The 17657-nt window shown below is 46.4% G+C and overlaps 1 protein-coding gene across 2 annotated transcripts; it reads left to right on the forward strand.

Moving 5' to 3' along the window:
- The first annotated feature begins 1891 nt into the window (after nt 1–1891).
- On the forward strand, nt 1892–17440 carry TNFAIP2 (TNF alpha induced protein 2). Of its 2 annotated transcripts, none has more exons than XM_031592861.2 (12): nt 1892–2002; nt 7304–7649; nt 9085–9712; nt 10334–10448; nt 11794–11919; nt 12220–12320; nt 12407–12505; nt 12639–12762; nt 13314–13436; nt 14002–14157; nt 14849–14970; nt 15460–17440. In XM_031592861.2, the coding sequence occupies exons 2-12, from the start codon at nt 7316–7318 to the stop codon at nt 15599–15601; spliced, it is 2070 nt and encodes a 689-aa protein (XP_031448721.2). In that variant the 5' UTR covers nt 1892–2002; nt 7304–7315; the 3' UTR covers nt 15602–17440. The 2 variants fall into 2 exon arrangements, with proteins under 2 accessions (XP_031448721.2, XP_089997810.1); XM_090141684.1 differs by having other exon boundaries at nt 1905–2002; nt 7345–7649.
- The last annotated feature ends 217 nt before the right edge of the window (nt 17441–17657 follow it).

Below are 17657 nucleotides of genomic sequence, written 5' to 3' on the forward strand. Positions count from 1 at the left end.
GAGATACATCCCTTTTGTAGGCTCTTGCCTATCTAAATTTGGGTTTTAAAACTGCTAGTGAAAAGGGCTTCAATGCTGGACACAGAAAAGGCGAATAGTCCCATGTGAGTTCACTGTTCAAATGTGTGGAAGCATCTTCAAAACTAAGTTACAAATCTCTTCTTTTTAAAAGAAAGGTGCAGCTGAGCAATATATAATTCATATTAGGAAAAGCACAAAGATAATTTCTTGGACAGCATACACTGTAAACCCAGAATATCAAGGGTTATCAAGAATTTCAAGGCCAGGCTGGATGTGGCTCTGGGCAGCCTGGTCTGGTGGTTGGTGACCCTGCACATAGCAGGGGCATTGAAACTAGATGATCATTGTGGTCCTTTTCAACCCAGGCCATTCTATGATTCTGTGAACATCAGTGTAGCCCTATGCATTGCAGTCTGAGTAGTTATAGAACATGGAAAAAATTTCCATGCAGAGCTAGAATATGTGTAGCTTGGTTAGCCTCTAAATATCACGTAAATCACCACAAGATGCCTGTCTGGGAAATCAGACAGACAAGCAGTGCAACGATTCTGTGGATCAGCAGGAGATTATGTGCAGAGATGGATCTGTTTCACGTAAATGTGGCAGCTGAAGGATGACATTCAGAAGAGCACCCTCTGCCTGCAGACAGCAAATCTTGCACCATTTCATCTTCCCAATGATTTTTAGGCTAACATGGCACCCTGCATTTTGGACCCATGGCAGTGACACTGCCAAGCAGGGGACCCAGCCTGAGGGAGTCCCAGAGGGGAACCCTCTGCCAAGTGCAGCCCTCAGTCTGACCTGAGATGAATCAGTGTTTCCCAGTGACAGGAGATCATGGGTTTGTCAACTGGGACAGCCCTTCTACTTCCTCTTTGGCAGACACTGGAGGTGGATTTTATTTTTCCATTTTCCTATGGTCCTTTTGTGCAGACACTCCCAGAGATGAAAGCAGCAGCCCCAGGGAGCAAGATACCTAAGTGGCACCGACCAGGAGAAGGAGCTGCTCTCCAACACCATTGCCCACTCAGCCCAGAGCTTCCTTCCAGCACAAAGTTCAACCCCAGACTACATCTGCCATCGGGGGAACCCCATGCTGGGCTTCCATTGCCCACCATAGCCAGACCACCACGTAGTGCTCAGTGTGCATGGCAGCAGCCAGGCACACCAAGGCGAGAACACCAACAGCACTATACAAGCTCTTGGTTTGCACTAAGCTTTAAGTTTCATTTGTTTCATTTTTGGCATTTTGATTAGACCACAGCTATCAGATAGAAAGCAGAAATCATCTCAGGTACAACAACCAGGTGCTGGTCCTGCTGCCTGCTTCTCAGGAGGAGAGAGAAATTTCTTCAGTAATCCAGCAGTGAGGTCAGGCATTGCAAGCCCACCGCATTTTGATTTTCCACCCGCAGAGCAGCTGCTTTATCCCAGCTCTCTCTTAGAATCAAAGGATCATTAATGCTGGAAAAGACCACTAAGATCACCCAGTCCAACCCCCAGCCTGTCACCACCATGCCCACTGACCACATCCCTCAGTGCCACATCTCCACGGTTTTTGAACACCTCTAGGGACAGTGACTCCACCACCTCCCTGGACAGCCTGTACCAATGCCTCACCACTCTTTCAGATAAAAGATTATGTGCAGAGAGGTGGAAGTATTCCACCTGAACCTCCCTGGCACAGCTTAAGGGTATTGCCATGCAGTTATCATAGACACAACCCCCGTGCCCCATTCACTACTCCATCAGGATGCTGGGGCACATGCTACCAACACTTTCCCGAAGTAGCTAGGTCCTCCTACTGGAACTTCCTCCCCATCCAGGGGGATTTCTCGTTTCCCTTTAGGCTGAACCCTCGCGGGCGGAGTTTTCAAGCAGCGGACTCTGGAAGGTCGGGTCTCCGCCTCCCTGCCCTCCCCTTATAGTCGGGCTGCTCTGGTGCCCCGCAGCCAGTGCCGCTGCCGGGAGCTGCTGCACGGTAAGTCCGTCTGTCCGACTGTCTGTCCGTCCTTTCGCCGCAGCTCGGGGCTCTTCCTCTCCCTCACCCCCTCCCCCGCGGGACCTGCACCTCTCCTGCCTCTCTGATTGCCGGGCTAGCGGGCACCAAAGCCCGGCTCTTGGTTGCGCTGGGGACAGAGGAGTTAGGTGGAAAGTGCTTGGGGGGGCTCCCCGGCCAAGTGGCCTTACTTTGTTATGGGCAGAATGGCGAATAGAGCAGACAGCTGTTCCAGCAGAAGCCAGAAGGGCGATGGCTCCAGACGCATCCCAGGGGACCACAGAGCTGCATGTCTGGCAGCAGCATTGTGACAGTTGTGTCTGATTGCTGTTCCTCATTGCATAGGTGTCAGAGCATACGTACAGGCAGTAAGCAGTGGCTCTTGTTAACACAGTCACCCAGACATAGATCTTGGGCACCAAAGCATCCTCAAACTCTGCTGTGCACCAGGATCCAGATTCAGTGTGGCACTTCCCACCTCCTCCTGCATTTTCTTTCAAAAGGAAGTGGTTTCTTCCCAGATTCCAGGAATATAAGGGGTTTGTGATTCAGTCAAAACAACTGTGCTGAAATGCCCAGTTTCAGTGTCTGGACAGTGTGTTGTCCCAGGCAGCTGTCATGCACAGGGTTGTGGTGTTGAGCTGACAAACTTCTGCACTGCCGTGCTCACAGCTTTGTAACTGTGCAGGAGACATCACTGTGACCTTTCAGTACTTAAAGAGAGCTTATAAACAGGGGAGAGATCAACTATTTATGTGGGCATATACTGACAGGACAAGGGAGAATGATTTCAAAGTAAAACACAGGAGATTTAGGTTAGATTTCTGGAGGAAATTCTCCACTTAGAAGGTGATGCCTTGGCACTGCTGCCCAGAAAACCTATGTGTTCCCCATCCCTAGAGGTGCTCAAGGACAGGTTGGATGGGACCCTGGGCAACCTGAGCTGGTGGGTGGTGTCCTACCCATGACAGGGGCTTGGGAGTGGATGGTCTTTAACATCCTATCCAACACAAGCCATTCAATGGTTCTATGAAGGGTGAGCCAGAAAAGTGTTACTGCACTTAGCACCCACCTTTCTCCAGTGCCGTGAGGAACCTGCCTGAAATTCCCTGGGGAACCACCCCACATACATTGCATCAGCTTCTCAGCCCCAGGTGAAGGCTGGTTCAGAAACAGTTGTTGTTCAAAATATCCAACTGCCTGCTCCCACTATGGGACTTTGGGGCTTGCTGCTTCTGATGGAGATGATGAAATGGGAACAGAGAGCTTTGGAGAAATTGTTTGAGTTTGCTGAAGCTTCAGTGCCCTTTCCATAAAAAGAAGCCTGGAAAGCCAAAGGGTCTGAAAACAAGAGAGGTTGCTCCAAGAGCTCTGGAATGGCCACTGGAATTTATGTATCTTATTGGTCTGTTTATCCCTACCAGCAAACCTGGCAAGCTCTAAGCCTGAGAGCAGGATTTGTCTTCAGGAATAGGAATAGAAAAACAAAATCCTGGAGAGCAGCATCTGGTTTGCCTTTCAGCAGCAGCTCCAAAGCAAGAAGTGAAACGAACTGATTACACTGCATTTTCCCTTTTCTATTTCCCCCGTGCCAACATATATGTGTAAATTTTATCTTCTCTTTTGCTGCTTGAAATTTTTTCACTCCCAACACTGGGTTGCAGGACTGTTTCCAATTGTGCTACAGTACTCAAGGGAACCCAAACCCTCATTTAAGAATGACAAAGGCATTGTCTGGCTCTCTGTGTGTTGTTCCCTGGACAGGAGATAATTTGGAGGGAATTTAAAGCACCTCATGCCAGATGAGATGCCTGGGCCATTCTCCTGCTTCCCTGGGTCCCTCATCACCATACCCTGGTGGTACTGTGTCCTGGTTCATCAATGGATTGCATCTCACAGGCAGAAGCAAGTGCCAGCTCCCAGCTTCAGTACCAATTCAGACAACAAAAATTGGTAGGAAAAAGAAAAATACTTCTTAGGATGGCTTCTCAACTTGCGAAGATTGGAAATGGCGACTCAGTAGGCTCTTTGCTTTGGTTTCTTGGCAGCTTTTCTAGGTGTTGCTGCATGGTCTGAGTAATGGTCTGATCCACTGCAGTGTTCTCATGGAGGCTGTCCTCTCTTCCACTTCCACAGGGAGAAGGACAGAAGGAATGGCTGATGGAAATACAGGGAACAAACTTTGCTGAATAACTTCTGTGGGAGAGGGGGGTTTTCCAGTAAAACTAGATAAGAATGAGATCAGGAGGCTGGAAAGGGCAGCAAGTCCAAACAAATGCCAGTTACACTGGCAGCAGCTCAGGAAAAAGCAGTCAAACAAAAAATTCAGAACAGAGTAATTAGTATATCTTTGCCACCCCTCATCAATGAGTTCATCCTAAAAACAGATCTTCTGTAAAGGCTCTGAGCACCTGATGAAGCAGTAGATGTCCCCATTCATTGCAGGGGAGTTGGACTAGATGACCTTTAAGGGGCCCTTCCAACCCAAGCAATTCTATGATTCTATAGAGATGGTGGCTCAGCACCCATCTGGTCTCAGTCCAGCCACGTTGGCAGTCAGCACCATCATCATCCCACTGGCACGAGCCCTCAGTGTGGGATAGCAGAGGATGCTGTGTGGGTTGTGCAGCTCTTCTGGTTAGAAACCATAACACTGAATGTATTGTGCTGGAGACTCATGCCACATAACAATAATGAGGATGACGATGATAGTAAAAGTAAATAGAAAATTAACAATAATGATAACTTGGGATCAATGTAGAGACATGATCTTAAACCATTAGATTTCCCAAAACTCAATGATGAATTCTTTTCCTGCTTTGGGAAATGACTACTGAAGTGATTAGGAGCTGGCTGCAGTTCCAACGAGGACTGTGAGCAGAGAGGAGTATGCACAGATAGCCCTTGGCTGAGCCTGCAGTGTGTCTGCTCTGCCATGGCAGCCAAGAGTGGATTGCAGAATCACAGAATCATTAAGGTTGGAAAAGATCTCTAAGATTATCCAGTCCAACTGTCCATCTACCATCACTACTGCCCACGTCCCTCAGTGCCACATCTCTCCACTTCTTGAACACCTCCAGGGACAGTGACTATAGCACCCCCTTGGGCAGCCTGTGCCAGTGCCTTGCCACTCTTTCTAAGAAGAAATATTTCCTACTATTCAACCTGAACTTCCCCTGGTGCAACTTGAGGTCACTCCCTCTCATCTTATTGCACTACTGCTGGAGAGGCACAAAGAAATGCAAAGCAGAAGTGCCAGACTGATAAAGTCTGGGTGAGTGCTTGATCTGGTCAAGTGTAAGAGCTATTGCCTTCCTCAGATACGTAGCTACCTTGGTTTTTATTAGCTCAAGCTGAAAAAAACACACCCAGACTCTTTCATGCACATTCTTATTTCAGAATTTCTCAAGATAAATTATATTTATTCCTCTTCCTGTTGAAGAAGCAGCAAAACTATTCTGAAATCCTTTTTTTTTTTTTTTTTTTTTTTTCCATTGTTGTTCCTTGAAATGAAAGGCAGAAGTGACTGCTACCTGAAAGTACCTTTGGCTATATGGAGGAGAGAAGTGGCTTATTTTTTTAGAAACAAACAAAAAATGCTTTGTTTGGGATGGTAAGGATCAGTTGACTTCTGTGCTTGCACAAACGGGAAGGATGGAATTTGGCAGAATTAATTTAAATCATGGAATCATAAAGTTGTTTGAGTTGGAAAGGACCTTTAAAGATCATCTAGTCCAACTCCAACACAGTGTTGAGAAATGTGGGCTAGCAACAATTAGAAATGTCCCTACTTGTTACCATTAGATTTTTTCCTACTAGAATTAAAAAAAAAAAAAAGCCTTTTTCTCCATTTTTTTTTTTTTCCTTTTTCTAATGGAACACCATGAGCAGAGTAGCCCCAGTGCAGCACTGCAATTCTTTCTCCCTTTCTCCCCCAGGATCTCCCACAGGGAAGGGATGGGTGCATGGCTGCAGGGACCTGGTGTCCCCTAGCTGTAGCAGCAGCTCAGGGTTGCATTGTGCTGCACCCAAGGTCACTGGGCACACGCTCAGTGGAAAGCCAGCCAGCTGCATGCCTGTATTCCATCCTCTGCTTCCCAAAGGAGCTCTCAGCTTCGTACTGCCTTTGCTTTAGAAGCTTTATGGACTCTGAAGGTGACCAAGCAGCAAAGCAGGGAGAAGAAGAGCACTTCAGCAATGCACGCCTGTTTGCTCCCTCTGATGTGGTGCTTTAAAGATCTCCAACCTGTGGGGAGACCAAGGAGGAATTGCAATTAAAACAAAAAAGCCACATACTTCCAACCGGTTTGCCCAGAAATGAGTATCATTGTTTGTATCAGCACGATACATACCAGCAGCATAAACTTGCAAGGGTATTTGAAGATTGCCTTGTTAATGATTTGTAGTGCAGGAGCATTTAGGATGTTGGTAGTGGAGTGGGACTGTGACAGGAGAATGTCAGCCACCCCAATCCTGCTGCCATGTTCCTGTGTCCCCTGAGCCAGGAGAGGACTGTTCTGACACGCAGCCACCCTGTTGGCTGCCAGCAGCTTTGTTAAGCCCAGGTTCCATTAGTCCCTAATGAGGTGGTGAGAAATCCACCCCACCTGTGATTTCTTTCTGCATAAACCATGGCTCATGCTGCAACTCTGTGTTTCAGGATGTGCAAGTTGCTTTGTGGGTGTTTTCACAAGCTGATAGGCAGTCGGATGAGCAGGGACTGGCAAAAGCAGTTCCCAGGAAAGGCTGGAATCAGTCCAGATATGCTGTATGAAAGTCAGGGGGATGTAAGTTGCTTTGAACAGCAGCAGGACACTTGTCCCACCCTACCACATGGCCAACTCTTTACAAGGGTAGATAGGGGCAGGACAAGGGAAAATGGTTTTAAGTTGAAGGAAGGAAGATTTCGGTTGGATATCAGGGAGAAGTTCTTCACAAAGAGAGTGGTGAGGTGCTGGAACAGGCTGCCCAGAGAGGTTGTGGATGCCCCGTCCCTGCAGGTGTTCAAGGCCAGATTGGATGGGGCCATGGGCAGCCTGCTATAGTATTAGATATGGAGGTTGGTGCTGTGACAGGGGGTTGGAGCTTCATGATCCCTGAGGTCCCTTCCAACCCAAGCCATTCTATGTTCTGTGTAGGGAGGGCTTGTTACAGAAATGCTTTTCTCTTGATGGTAGTATATCATGTTGTGCTGTGGTAGTTTTTATGCAAACTGTTACAACCTGACTGTTTGGGTGTTGTTTTTTTGTTTGTTTGTTTTTTGTTTTTTTCTGAAATTTACAGGCTGGAAGGAAAATGATGAAAATGTTACCTTTTTTCCAAAGTGATCCCATTGGAATACGCAATGGAACAGCAGGTTGCAATGATGTAAATGGGCAGCTGGAAAACCCTTTGGCCTCAGTGGCTGAGCACATCCCTAGCTGTACTTCTGGAGACGAGATCTGGTCCAAGGACCAGGAAAAAATGAGTGAAAGGCCAGAGGCAGCCTGCAGGACCTCGCGGGCATCTTCCATCACCAGCAACGGGAGCTGTGCCTCCGCTGGGGAGAGTCCAGAGAAGGGAAAGAAGGGAATAAAGGGGATACTTACAACTGCACTTAAGAAAATGAGGAAGGCCAGGCCGCCCAGCGGTAAGTGCTCAGCCCGCCCTCAGCCCACCTCTGCATTGCCCCATTTCCTATGCCTTCTTTTGAAGTAAATCAATTATATCCGCAGAAATTACTCCAGCTGAGTTACCACTAATACTTGAAACAATAAGTTACCATTTTCCTGTTTTACAGGAAATCCCACACCAGATACATCCTGAGGTCAAGTCTGGTATTTTTACCATCATCCCACAGCAGCAATTTATTAATTCTCCAGATATCTCCCTTCCTCCTTTATTTCAGGCTGATGCACATCTCCTTGCAGCAGAAAATCCTATTTGTTGCTAAGCAACTTTTGTTCTATTAGATTTGTGCTTCATTCTTCGTGTTACTGAGTTTCTGCCCATCGACTATAGAAGTAATCCCGTTTTCCTGTATCATGCACCCAGCCCTCAGTTTCGATAATGCCTTTGTGTAATCAACAGATGTCAATTGGGCACTCCCAGCTTTTGTGCAAAGTCACTAAGGAGAAATTAAGTGAGATGGGGTTCGTGAATAACATAAGCCTTCTCCACCCAGGGTTTTCAGTAAAATCCTTGCGTATCTAAGAGAACTTATTTTGGGATGTAACTTTTCCAGTTTCATAATTTCCCAGATTGCACCATATCGAGCAACTGGTGGCAGTTCAGACAGGATAGCTTAACTGTATTTATCTCACCTGCTAAATGTGTCATCCAGCCTATTTCTGGAAAACCCACATGGTATTTCCTCCAGCACTTCCTATTTAACTACATCTTTCCATCTATATTTTTTCTAAAGCCTCACTTCCTGCTTGAGGTTGTATTAATGGGGATGAATTGGATGGACCTCTCCCTCAGCTCATTCTTTCTGAAGATTACCTCCTGCTTAAGCAAAATATCCACTTCACTTTGACAGCTCTGGACTTGAAATGAAAGTGTGATTTCTTTCATCATTTTGGGAGAATTGTATGTTATTCAGACTCATTCTCTAGCAGTTTCAGATTTTATCAGGTTGTTTTGATAGATTTATTCCTTTCATATCCCTTTAGACTGTTGTGTGCTATTGGGTTCACTGACAGCAGTGGGGTAAAGTATTTACTCAGATTTGGGGGCTGCTTTTTATTTAATCCCCAACATTGATGCCACCTTCAGAAACCTTTGCATCTTTTCTTGTTCTCTGTGCAGTTATGCTGTCTTGCTCTTTGCTTTATTATGTTTAGCAAATTTTAATGAGAGTTAGATTTGTTAATTCACATTTTGTTCCAACCCAGTTGTCTTCAAGATGATGCTGAATATTTACATTTTTTTACCCTAATATCACAGATATAATACCTAAAAAAAGATAAGGCTGATTTTTAAACTGTGCTCACAACTTCAGCATCGTGCTGAATCATTTTTATACCAAACAGGAATTAAGATTTTTGCTGTTAGGTAAAGAAAGGCTGTTCTTTTCTCCTCAGTTAAACAAGTGATGGATCTCATTGAAAAGCAGAAGCTCTGTGATGCTGTCCAGCATCTGATTGCCCTGGAGAAGAATGTGTCTGGCAAAAGCGAGGAAGAACTGACCATCACCCAGCAAGACATCGAGTCCATCTGCGATGTTCTGAAACACAAAGTCTTCAGTGTCTTGAAAAACTCTGTGCTTCTAGTGAGAACAAACCCAGAACTGCTGCAGCAGGCTGTAGATGCACTGAAAGAACAGGAGAAAGAAGACCACAACTGCACGTCAGAAAATCTGCCTGAGCAAAACATGCAATTTAGACCTAGAAAATGGAAAGATCTTTGGATGGCCACAGTAAAGGAGTCAGTAGATACTCGAATGAAGGACACGAGTCATACTCCTAGAACTGAGAACCTCTCTGCAGTTGGCCAAAAGCTCTTGCACATGGGGAAGACAATGAAAGAAGATTTGATGGTAGTGGCACAGTACATTAAACACCTTTATCCCCCTGAGTTTGATGTGTTCCGCACGTATGCAGAGCTCTATCACCACCATTTTGCCTCTCTGGCAAAGAAAGCTGCTGAGTCTCAGCTGGATGACAAGGATGTCTACCTTCTCCTCTCTTGGGTGCACAACATTTACCCAAAGTAAGTGATGCTTTCACACATTTTGTACTGGTGACCAACAAGTTCTCTGGCTGCCAAAACCAGACATTTGTTTGATTCATGGATTGGTATTGCTTTGATGCAATCCAACCCATAGTTAGTTTTGGAGTCAGTGACATTGTGCTAGCCAGAATAACTTGAAGGCACATCCTCAGTGCTGCTAGGCTGTAACCAATTGTCACTAGACCGCACAGGCAGTGGATGTCCACACAGATATATAGGGCTTTGCTTGTGGCCCTCATCTCATTCTTGGAAAATCTGGAAACTCCATCCTGTGGCCTACTGGAACAGAAGGCAGCCAGTAAATATAAAAACCTGAGCATCCTGGGCATGGAGGATGTTGCCCAGGGATTACCCAAAGTAATTTGGGTATCTTTAATTAGATAGCTTGCTGTATGGATGAGAGTTTGTATCCCCAAGCTCATTTGTACTGTTGCTCAGGGGATCCTATCCCTAACAGTGCAGTGGCCTATGCTAAGGACAGGATGCATTTACATCTGGTTTCTCACTGGTGTCCTCAAGGAGTGTTAGCAATTTGCATCAGCAGCTGTCTTGAATTATGCTGGTCTTGGAAAATGTGATCATTTGGCTTTTTCATTCCAGAGATATGAGAAAAGATCGTGTTTTAGCAGAGGAGCTGGAAAAACTTGAGCTTGGAAGCCTTTTGCCTTTAAATCTGAGCAAAGAGCTTGAAAAGAAATACCTTGAGAGTGAAGAGGTGAGAATCTGCTCATTTCCTTCTCATCACATGCTGTGCATAGCTCCTCGGAGGAGCTCTGACTTATCCTAAGTACCCACTTCCCACCCCTCCCCGTAAACCACACACTCTCTTAGAGAGAAGAAGCAGGAAAGTTTTTTGTTGTTTTTTTTTCTCCTTGTAGGTGGGCTGCTGCTGGATGGGACTTTAAGAGTAAACTTCCCACTACTTCCTGGTTTGCCCTGGGAGCTGGCCAAAAATTACTGCTCAGTTCTTGTAAAACTGGTGCTAGGGAGGTGGGAAGAAGTTCAATGGCAGGGCTTTGCTGGTAACTTTCCAGTTGTCTGCTAAATCATCATAAGGAGGAGCTTACAGTCTCATGTGCAGGTGATCCTCCCAGCCCTATTTCTGGCTTCTGCAGCTGTAGCAGAAGTTGGGTGAGCACAAAGCACACAGGCCCAGTCTGAGAAAATCTGCCTCCTTGATAGAGAATCACATGGTCTGCAGGAAACAACAGTTGCTCCAATTTTTGGATCGCTCGCTCCTTAATGGACGCAAAGAGCAACTTTCACATCCCTCCCATAGCTTTTGGCACTTTGGGCTGGAGTTCCTGGAAAATGAGAAGTTACAGGTTTTGCTGCAGTTCACAATGGATTGCAGATGGGCTGTGACGTGCACAAATGGGGCAGTGAGCAGAGGTGGGTGCCAGCTATTGCACAGCAGCTGTGCGGCACAGTGAGCACGCAGGAAGGGTCTGAGCAGGGGAAACGTGGGACATCTTGATTCACTCCAGAGTTGGTAAGACGTCAGGACTGCTTATGATAAAGGATTGCAAAATGAGCTCAGTAGGTAGCACTGAGTGCTATGGGTTACGTGTAACGCATCTCTCAGGAAACTGAAATTTTGGCATGTATACTTGCTTGTGCCCTTCCTACCCAGTGCTGACATACTGGGGTGGTGGGTCGTGACTTTCATAGAATCATAGAACAGCTTAGGTTGGAAGGGACCTTAAAGCCCATCCAGCTCCAACCCCCTGCCATGGGCTGGTTGCCCCCATCCAATCAGGCTTTGAGCACCTCTGGGAATGGGGCATCCACAGCTCTCCGGGCAGCAGTGCCAGGGCCTCCCATTCTTCCCCCTGAAATATTTCAGTCTTTACTGGGTAGGGGAATGTTGTGAGAGGATGTCCTTGCTGCTGGGAAGCTGTGGATAGGGTGTCTTGTAACAAAGAGCCTTTATTTCACAGCCATGATAGACGAAAACTGCTGAACCAATGGGTAGGTGGGCAAAGAAGACTACCCTAGCAGAGGGCAGCAACTGTGATATCTGCTTTGTGGTAAATGCTGTTGTTCTTTGTTCTCTGAAGGCTACCATCAAAAATGTGCTGAGCAAATGCTTAGAAAAGGAAATCCAAAGATGGAAAGAAGACAAAGAACCAGAGAAACTCAATGGACATTTTCAGAGTGAACTACTAGCAATAATTGTTATCCAGGTAATACAGATATATATTTAAAAATAACAGCATCTTGTTTGTTCTTAAGATCTGAGACTAACTGTAGTCAGTGCAGGAAGACAAAAGGCCAAGTTGCATGTGTAGGGCCATAGCACAAGTAGGTGGCATGAGAGAGTCCAAACCCATACTACTGGGTGACAGGTGCTGGGACAATCCTTTTCACACCAGAAAAAGGAAAAAAGGAGAGGAAAGAAAACTCCTTCCCCACTTTCTCAGGTGTTCTATGGGTTTTCTTTGCCTACAATTCTTTTTTTTTTTTTTTTTTGCTTTGTTTGCTAGAGTATCTACAACAGCCAGATGAGAGCCAGGGACATCAACATCGTGCTGGGTGAGGAGCTGTCGTGTCGACTGTCGACAGAATTGGCTGCCTTCCTGAGAAGGTGTGGTAAGGCCCCAGTGGGCAGCAGTGCTTCCCGAGTGTCCTGGTGCCATCACTCATCTGCCTGTCTTCCCATCTCCCCTCCAGCTACAAGGATGCTTTTGAAGACTTCAAGGAGAAAGGCAAGAAGCACAGACACTACAGGCCTGTTCTAATTGCAAATATTAACAACTGCTGCAATTTTAGGTAAGAGTTCCTTCCACTGCCAACAGTGGGAAATAGTGAGATAAAGGGAAGATGCCCCAGAGTAGACAGAGGAAAGCTTGGGAATCTCTCTCTGGGGACAGGTTATTCTAACCTTGGCAATATTTCCTTTCAGAGACTACACAGAGAAGAACATAGCAGAAAAGGATGACAACAAAGAGAGGATACTTAGCACCCTTAGGGACATTGAGATCAGCAGTGAGGATGTCCTGCTTCAGCAGCTCTTTGCCCAGCTGAAGGTACGCACCCAGCCCACACTTGCTGTCCCATGGACTAGTTCCACCAGGTGGGACAACAGTGGTGACATGAGGACACTGCACTATTGGCCACCCAAATCCATGACTCAAACATGGTGGCATTCATAGAAATTATCACAGAACCATTAAGGTTGGAAAAGACCTCTGAGATCATCAAGTCCAACCCATCCCCACCATGCCCACTAAGCCATGTCCCTCAGCACCACATCATCAGTGAGTACCATTAGTTAATTTGGGGCTAGAATGAGCATTGCAAAGAAATTAACTTAAAAAATTGTACTAACTCCAGTAAAGTCCAGTAGCACTGATACTCCCTGCTAAAAACACCCCACTTCAGAAGGGATCTTAGCCAGGTTGCTTCTTAGCATCAGCTCTGCCAGAAAACCTGAGCTGATGTCTTCAAACCCCAGGCAAAGTGTGTAGGCACAGCTGTGCATGGGAAGTGCAAAGTGCTGATTGCGTCCAAGAGAAGTGCTGTAGGGGGAGAGTCTGAACACGCATAGTAACTAAGAAGTTTTTCCTTTATTTTTCAGCCAATTTATAAGAAATTTACAGAAAATAAGTGGGAATGCAGCAATGAAATTATGAATGAGATCATTAAAACGACCAGCAATCATATTTCAGAGTTACGGACACTGAAGGACCCTTTTTACCATGTAAGTCAAAGAGAAATAGGCACAACCACATGCTCAGTGGTGTGAGAGTATATGTGAAACTTACCATATAAAAAATCTTTGATTTCCTGCCTTTGTCTTTTTAGTAGTTAAAACAAAATTATGAAGTTTTGTGTATTAGAGAGAGGAACAGGAGGAGGGGGGTGAGTTCCTGTTTCTCTGGTGTACCAGTACCTCTTACCTAACACTTGAAGATGTTTTCTAAGCATTGAAGTCTTCCCAGAAGGAAGCAACATTTAGAAGTTCCCACACCTCATTAATTGAAGTACAAAGAGATTCTCGGTATCTAGGATGTCATGTTGCGGGTTGCAGGGAGGTTGGCAGTCAGCGTGGCCCCTCGTGTTTGAACAGCAGTGGATGCTTGGGGTACAAGTCTTTGTAGCACTTGCGGTGTCTTTGTCCTTCATCCACACACATCATCAAATCATTAAAGACCACTAAGACCTTCTAGTCCAACTGTCAGCCCGTTCCCACCTCACCCGCTAACCATGTTCCTCAGTGCCAAGCAAATAACAGATATAGATGGTCCCACTCTCCTTCCCAACAGTCCGTCATTGAGAAGATCCACATCCGTTTGGTGAAAGATTACATTGTGAGGCTGCTGAAGAAGAAGGTCAGCATGAAAAGCCCAACGCAGCAGCAAAACCTGGCCCAAAGCATCTCCAAGAATGCTGCCGACCTGGAAGCCTTCTGTACCAGCAATGTATGTGAGCATTCACTTCACGTCAGTGTAGAGCATGCTGAGAAACAGGAGAACGCTGTTTTTGTGGCCCCTCGTTGACCTTTCCAGCACAGCTTAACTTTCTGGAAAGATGTTGGGCAGAGAGAACTTTGCAAGTGCCAGCCTGCCCTTCCCAGACAGAGCAATGATTTCAGCCTCTTTTGTCTTGCAATCAGTTGTTTCCTTTGCAGATTTATATCAGTAAGGACAGGAGGCTAAGCTAAGCACGGCACTGCTCTGGTTGCAGTACAGCTTGCATGGAGCCTGATTTCCCTTTGCTCCTGTGCCTTTGAGGCTAGCAAGAGCAATCAGGGGGCTTCTGCCAAGGGCTTCTTCCAGGATGCTCTGGCTTTCACTGCTGTGTTTCTGCGTGGTCACAACTTCCCTCTCTGTCTTCTGAGGTCACCTCCATCCTTCCGTATCTCTAGAAAAAAGAAAATACAGATCAAGCCCCAATTCTATCACCTCACCCACATTTGAGAGGAGACGGAGCAAGTCTGAACAGCACTCAGCATGGGCAGGAGACCAAGCACCCTTGGTTTATACGTTGGGGTATCGAGCAGCTGGAAACCAGAGCAAAGGTTCACCTCAGGGGCCAGGAAAAGGGTTTGGTGGTGCCTGGAGAAGTGAGAGGAAGGGCTGTGCCAGGGTCTGACCTTTTCCTTTTCCACAGGGGTCTAAAGCCACCTGGCTGAATTCAGTACTCCCCAAACTGGCTGAAATAATCCGGCTTCAAGATACAGGCGCTATTAAAATTGAAGTTGCGACACTCGCCACGGCATACCCAGATATCCGGTAAGGGAAGCTGAAAGAGATTTGCAAATACGCATGTGGAATTTTAATTGAGCCATGAAATAGCCACATACATATTAGCATGGGTGAGGCTCATACACCTCAGGCAGTGCTGACCTCTGTCAGATAAAAATCAAGAGGGTAAATGGTGCCCAGTTAGCTGGATTTGCACACAGCCTGAGCTGTGCTTTCCCTAGATATTCCATAACCAAAACTTATAAAAATCTGAACTTGTCCAGGACAGAGCAGGTGAAGGCTGCAGTCAGTTCGTGGCCAGCCAGTGCCATTGGACAAAAAAGGAATCTATTAAGAAAGGCCATAACTTGAAGTATATAAATATGCCTGATCTTCTCGTTTGCCTTGGGTATTCCTCACACCTCCCCTGATGTGCTGGGTCCTGTGTAGGATTACTCGATGCTGGTACCATCTGGGGATTGACCAGCTCTACAGGCTGGTGCAGAGAAGCTGACATCTGACATTTCTCTTCTGCAGCAAAAGACACTTGGAAGCATTCCTGCACATCAAAGCTAATTTATCACGTGGAGAGCTCAAAAGCATCCTGGGCTACCTGGCAGATGGCACAGCATCCACACCGCCCAGCACCCTGCTTTTCTCCAGCATTAACGTATCCTAGGCCAATGCACCCTGTGTGGCTGAAGCCAGGACTGTCCCCTGCAGCAGTGCACAGCACTTCCACCTTTTCCTACAGAAAATACTCTGTCCCAGTCTGGTGCTCAGTGTCCCTGTGGGAAGCACCATTCACCATGCATGGCCCTGAGAAAGGGATGCCCATGGAAGGACTGTGCCTGCAAAAGGACCAGGGATGCTCCTTGCACCAGACACGGCTCCCTCCATGGTCTCCTTGATGTCATCACGTCACTGCCCTGGTGCTCTGAGCTTTGCCTACCTCACCGGGTGCTGTGAAGCCATGTCACTGATTTTCCAGACCAAGCAGACACCTCCTACGAAGCTTTTTGTCTGCTAAGAAAAGAGAAGAAAAGAAAAATTGAAGCCAGAAAGCAGAGATTTTTGGAAAAGTCTCATGAGAGCATGCTTGCTCTCCAGCTGTAGCCCTCTGAGCCACTCAGAGACAGCTGCATTAGACTGATGGGCGATTTGGGGTCAGGATAAGACATGCTTTTGCATTCTGGAACTCCTGTTGTGGAGTCTCCCTTTTGGAGATAGTCAGAAATCATCTGGACATTGTCCTGGACCACCTTCTGTATGTGTTCCTGCTTGAGCAGAAGATTGGATCAGATGAAGCCAGAGGTCCCTTCCAACCTCAACCATCTTGTGACTGATTCCTGCCTCCCACCATGCTGTGACACCCCCAGTGGTTTGGGGTGGCCCCAGCTGCGTGCTCTGCCCCTTTGAACAGTGTTGTCCAGGGGCTTGGGGTTTCCAAATCAGCCCCAGGAGCCATGACTACCCTCACAGTGGTGGTCTAGGCAGTGCTTCCTTCACCTCTGTGAGGTGGGAGTACCTGGGCAGCTGGCAGTCTTCTTCCCCGCTACAATTACTCCTTCCAGCACATCCCCACCCCAATAACAGGGTTTAGGTTGAAACAGTGCACTGCAATAAATCTTGTAGGTAAAGCACATCAGGTATTGCTTAAGCCCTCCCTCTGGAGGAAAGGATTCCAGACCCTGTTAACAGCATGGGCTTTGAATGGGTGGTGGAGCTGGTCTCAAAAGCCTTTAAAATATCCTGTGTTCCCCCTCTGCATCACCATTTCCTCACTTGCCCTTTCCCCTCACATTGTGAAAGATTAGATGTGAAAACACAGATGGGTCTATTTTGAAACTATGCATTGTTTTTATAACCCATTTTTCTAGGAAATGAATCCCTTACCAAAACAACAATGTGTTTGGTTGAAAACCTTTCCCTTCAATTTTCCTTTATTTCAACTTCTGTGTCAGCCTGTAGAAAGTCAATCTGGAAGGAAGACATAATGACTCTGCAGACCATACAATGTATTTATACGCATATGCAGCATACTTTTGGTGTATTTTTGCATCCAATTTTATTTTTTTCTCAGAGATATTCATTTTCAATGTTTATATTTAAACAGTATTCAAATACGCTAGGAAACTGACTCATTTATTCTGTCTCTGGCTGTTGTTTGCTGTGCTGCCACATATAGTCCCACCTACTCCTCCAAAGACCAACGCATCTACTGCTCCCAGCCCTCTCCAGTGGACATCACCACTGCTGCCAGGCAGGGAGAGTGCTTATTGGTCCCATAGCCCTGCTCTCCATGCTCCCTGGAGCCAGGACTGCTATATGATGTGACAATTACGAGCACAGTTTGGTGGGTGTGGTGGTGATGGTCAGCAGTTGGACTAGATGATCATAGTGGTCTTTTCCAGCCTTACCGATTCTGCATGCTGAGTTTGTGGTATCTAATCCAACAGCGTCCACTTTGATGTGCTACCATCTCCATGTCAAATAATAAAAAGATTGGTATTTGAGATTCATCTTCTCCTTTCTGCTCCGGCACCCCTGTTCCTCCATCTCAGTTTTCTGCTCCTGTTAGCACAAGATATGTAGGGAAGGCAGAGTTTGGCCCCAGCTGGCACTGCTGGCCCAGGTCTGCTCTCTTAGCACTTGCTATTTATATTTCATGTAAAAGAGCACTTAGGTTTCTATCTGCAGCCAGGGGTAGTGCATGGCTCTCCTTCCATAACTTC

The sequence above is a fragment of the Phasianus colchicus genome, chromosome 5 (assembly GCF_987193195.1).
Source record: "Phasianus colchicus chromosome 5, bPhaCol1.hap1.1, whole genome shotgun sequence".
In the NCBI taxonomy this organism is placed as follows: domain Eukaryota; kingdom Metazoa; phylum Chordata; class Aves; order Galliformes; family Phasianidae; genus Phasianus; species Phasianus colchicus.